We start from the raw sequence: 5,062 nt of genomic DNA on the forward strand, positions 1-5,062 counted from the left end.
AATTTTACTTATGAAAATAAACACATGAAGAGGTAAAAACTCTGCTGACTGAGCAAAACATGTTTAAAGTATTTGGGTCCTCTTAAAACAGAATGCAAGATCAGTAATTTAAGGCATGTAAGAAACAATTTTCCTAGGTTCTTATTAGAATAAGGCTACCAAAGGAACAGTCTGTCTGACCTGATTTAGACATAAGAATCAGTAACAAGTGATACTCTGCTACTCTATGAACACAAAAACTTAGGCACAAAATACTGAATTATTATTACAAAGCCTCATTCCTTTTGAAGTTGTAAAAATGTGCAAAGAGAAGAAATCCAAAAACTATGAATAGTGAGGTGAACAGTGAGGTCCAAAAAATCCAGTCAGCCTTGTTCCATTTTAGATCATTATCCGGTAGATAATTAAGTCTACAGTAACAGAACAGAAAAGTAATGTTAAATATAGGTTCTTCATGAAGCCTCTGCACTAGTTTGAAACTTATTAAATGCCATTCACAGCAGTTTTAAAACCATTCCTATCCCCAGGTGTAGTGGGTGATGCCTGTAATCCAACCACTTTGGGAGGCCAAGCAGGGAGTATTGCTTGAGGCCAGGAGTTCCAGACCAGCCTAAGCAAGAGAGAGAGATCCCGTCTCTACAAATAATAAAAAAAATTAGCCACGTGTGGTGGCTCACACCTGTAGTCCCAGCTACTTGGGAGGCTTAGGTGGGAGGATAGTTCCAGCCCAAGAGCTTGAGGTTGAAGTGAGCTATGATGACACCATTGCATTCTAGCCTGGATGACAGAGACCCTGTCTCCAAAAAAAGAACAAATCCTACAATGCACGTTATTGATGTTTTAATTAAAATCTCCCAAATTGCCTGAGAACGAAAATCACATTCCTTTATAATTTAGAACCTTTTTGGTTTTTTGAGACAGAGTCTCACTCTGTTGTACAGGCAGGAAAGCAGTGGAGTGATCATAGCTCACTACAGCCTCAAACTCCTATTCAAGTGATCCTCCTGTCTCAGCCTCTTGAGTAAATGGGACTACAGGCGCACACCACCACACCTGGCTGATTTTTAAAATATTTTTGGTAGAGACGGGGTCTCATTGTTGCCTAGGTTGATCTCAAACTCAAGACCTCAAGTGATCCTCCAGCTTTGGCCTCCCAAAGTGTTAGGATTATAGGCGTCAGCCTCCACCCCATCCTGGATCCTTCTTGAATGACTTGTACATATATTATGCAAAAAACAGTTTTCCCATCTATTATGTAAATCAAGATTGTGAACATTCAAAAGACAAATGTCATCCTTTTAGAGAACAGACTGCCACATTTTAGACTATTTACTGTGTTTAATACTGCATTGGCTTCTACAAGAGTACTTTGTTAATTGCTTTCTATTCTAAAAGGTTTGATGATTATTCATATGAACCCCATATGAGGTTCAAATAGCTTATTTACCTAAAAATCACTGTTAACATTCCATCTCACTTGGCAGGGCAAACACCTGGCAACTTTTAAGCTCTCTATATCCCTTCTCCTTATTCCCAGACTCACTGGAAACGCTCCTGGGCTAAAAGCTTCACTGGCCAGGTATCCCCCTCATCAGACCTCGTCTCTTCCAAGGCTTCCTCCAGATTCATTCCCTGAAGTCTTAGCCAGTTAGCAGGTCTCTCTGGTTGCCTCCCATCCTTAACCAAGTTGATTTGGTAGATGTGGTTCTCTGGACAGTGTCCCTTCCCTCCTTCCTGACTCACTGCAGCAGGCTCTTCCCTCTCAGAGCTGCCAGGTCAGTTAAAACCAACCTTTCCAAGCAGAGTCGTATCACTCTTTACTAAAGACATACTGTCCTATGAACTACAGTCTTTGCAGACACTTGTGGTTCTGCTGACTCCCCGGCTCCCCTGCTTTTTTATTTTTTTTTCTTTTTTACCCTCACTCCTTCACAAACCAGCTCCCTTTCTAAGCCCAGGGTTCCCTTTGCCTCCTTCTTTATTTTTCTCATCCTTCTGGCCGATCTTGATCATTTCTATTTAAGCTTTGAGTCTTAATGAATACAGTACATTAGTTCTACAAGGCTATCCATTTAAACAAAAGTATTGGAAATATAAGTTTATTTACATAGAAGGTACAGGATATCAGGTAGATAAGGCTAATTTTATAACACCAAAAGTAGATATGCAGCAAATTTTCTAATCTATAGCAACAACTAAGCAATAGCAATTATTATCTAAACTACAGGTTGCAGCTAAACCTTTCTTTACCTGAGACATTGGCAATTCAGAATCTGGCTCCTGGAAAACATAAAGAAGGTAGCAAACATTTTTTTTAAGAAATACAGTTTCTAAAATAAAAAGTCTTAATGACTAACCAAACATTTGTAGGTAAACTATAACTCATTCAATAAAGATCCAAATATTAACTTTAGTCTTTCTCTACAAGTGCTTGCAAGAGTTCTGTAATATACACTGAAGAGTCCTAAATTTTCTATGGTCATAAAATTCTAATTACACTAAGTTCATTCAGAGCACAAAGAAAGATATCTTAACTACTTGTGTAATGAAGACACTATCTCAGAAATTAAGAATAACTTTATAACTACACCAAAGAAGTATTTCCTTATATTCAAGAATAAGTTCATGGTAGTTAAAACACTCAGACTTTGTTCACTTAGGGAAAAGGAAAATCCAAATAATATAAACCCTTCTATTCCACATAAATATAATGGGATTTATGGCTGACAACAACAAATTAATTCTGACTGTAATGTCCTCCAAGAGATTTTTATAAATAAACTACATAATATACACTGGTGCCAGATGCTAAGCTCAGCATCTGAGGGTTTTTTTCTGTACAAATTAAATAGAAACCCATCAGTAAAAAAAGTCACACTTAAACCAAATTTATTTATAAAACATCTACACTTACATGGTCTGTATAGTCAGCAGCATCTGTTGAGAACTTAATCTGTAGTATATTTTACTGGGGAAACTACCAAGAAACAGAAAAAGGAGAAAAAAAAAAAAAGAAAAAAGAAAAAGATCCTTGCTTTCTATGGCTCTAAATCCAAAAAGAATACCCCAAATATTTTTTAAAGAATATATTATCAGTGCAAGTAATACGCAAACCCTGTGGTCACCACAAGGATAGGCAATTTATTTATCATGACACATGGTAGGCATGTGAAAGGAAAAGGCTAAGCTAGGCTAGAAAATGAAGGCCCCAGAAGATGGGATTTACAGAAGATTTGACAATCAACTGAACCAAACGCAAAAGAGCAACTAGAGAACACATAGCAAGTATAGTTTTTCAATTCCAGTGTGCATGAGAAGGATCTGGAAAAAGCACAGATTTCCTAAACACAGCCCATACTTAAGGAAATTCACTGATACAGGAATGAGATGGCAGATGAAAGCAGTAACCTTCTCTGTTCTTTCTTCTATTTATTTGTGTACATATCTGTATGGCCCACCATCTCATTTGAGCCTCATAACAACCATCTGAGGGAAGCAGGCAGGAATTATTATCCATTTTACAGTTAAGGAAACAAATTCAGAGATGTGAAGTAATTTGTTCAAAGTCACACAAATGGTTGAGGGAAGCAGGTGCTCTTTCATGCCAGTATCTCAAAAAAAATGAGTTGGAAATAGTAAGGCAGACTGAAGGGTAAAGTTTAGGAGAGATACAACGTAAGTCCAATATAGAAATCACATGGGGTGGAGGTGGGGGGGTGTTTACCAGAGGTGATTACAGACAATGCCTGAAAAGGAAAACAGCTAAAGGACATGGAAGCTACTGATACTAAGTAAAAGCTGGAGGCTTGTTATTCTGCCAGGGGCAGGTAGATTCCTCCAGTGGCCCAAGCTGAAACCACTAGCTCAGCCTCAGAGGATTCTGTACACTGATGAAGGTCTTTGTGATCTTCACTGTGCAGGTGAAGAACGTGGCGTATAGGGAAATGATGTGACGTCATCACGTGACTATGAAGGTCAGAGAAGAAATGGAGAGGCCTAGAGAGTGGGGAGGTGTAGAGAGAGGCGAGGGATTATGTGGATGGAAAATGGAGACCAGGCCTTAGAGGGTATGAGGTAGAGAACACATGAATTCCACAACATTCTCCTGGCACCCAGCTAGGTGCTGAAAACATTCTATGAGGGAAGGCACCTAGTTAAATACATTACAATACAATGTGTCGATTGCTATACTCACATTATGGACAAATTATAGACAACTAAGGTGGAAGGAAGAAAAGCAGAAGACACGGGAGATAAGGGAGTCAGAGAAAAGGGAAATTATTCTGGAAACTATCGAGTGTCAATGATTTATGAACTATATTCAACATCCTTTTCACTGGATATTTTCCTCACAAATGCTTTCCAGATTACCAACAATCTTTTAAGAAGAATATAAATGTCAGAATCCTACATGCAAATATCTCTAGCTATATAGAGACAATAGCAGCTACCATTTTTTATCACTTACCATGTAATAATGAAAACCCTTACAATAACCCTTTGAGGTATAGGTATATTATCATCTCCATGGACAAATGGAAAAAACTCTAAGGTCAAGGTGTAGAGGCAGTATTTGAACCTAGAAACTCTGGGTCAAAAGCATCCACTTTGCTGACTACTGCAGGATGTGGGGAGACCAAGGACAGGCATGGCTCTCTGGAGATCCATCAATAGCAGGACTATGAAGGAAAAGAGTCAGGATGTTTTAATTTGGAGATGGGGCAAAACTTTTTTTAAAAAAATCACTGAGGCCTTCATCTTTGGGTCTCTCTCAATTACAGTTTTGTTATTTAAATTAATGCACCCATATAGGGAACAACAAGTTAGGTTCACTTGGTCTAGCAAACTGTTTCTACAGGTATCAACACCCTAAAGTCAGAAGATCTGGGCTCCTCAGGGAGCCACTTAGCTGCGTGACCTTGAACGAGTCATACAACATTCATTACCTTGGAGCAATATTACCTACTTCACAGGATACCTTTAAGGACTACTAAAACCTTGCATTTTTAAGACTACTTCAAAATTTTCAGAGTTCTTTCACATATACCATCATGCTTATTCA

At 38.4% G+C, this 5,062-nt stretch overlaps 1 protein-coding gene across 1 annotated transcript in view; it reads right to left on the reverse strand.

Annotated features, from left to right (window-relative positions):
• The window catches only part of LOC105807108, a 27,987-nt gene that overhangs the window by 6,195 nt on the left and 16,730 nt on the right, over positions 1-5,062 (reverse strand). The window contains 1 exon segment of the mRNA XM_012640397.1: positions 2,226-2,280. Coding sequence (XP_012495851.1) covers positions 2,226-2,280 — 55 coding nt within the window.

Source organism: Propithecus coquereli, unplaced genomic scaffold, assembly GCF_000956105.1.
Source record: "Propithecus coquereli isolate 6110/MARCELLA unplaced genomic scaffold, Pcoq_1.0 Scaffold152, whole genome shotgun sequence".
Classification (NCBI taxonomy): domain Eukaryota; kingdom Metazoa; phylum Chordata; class Mammalia; order Primates; family Indriidae; genus Propithecus; species Propithecus coquereli.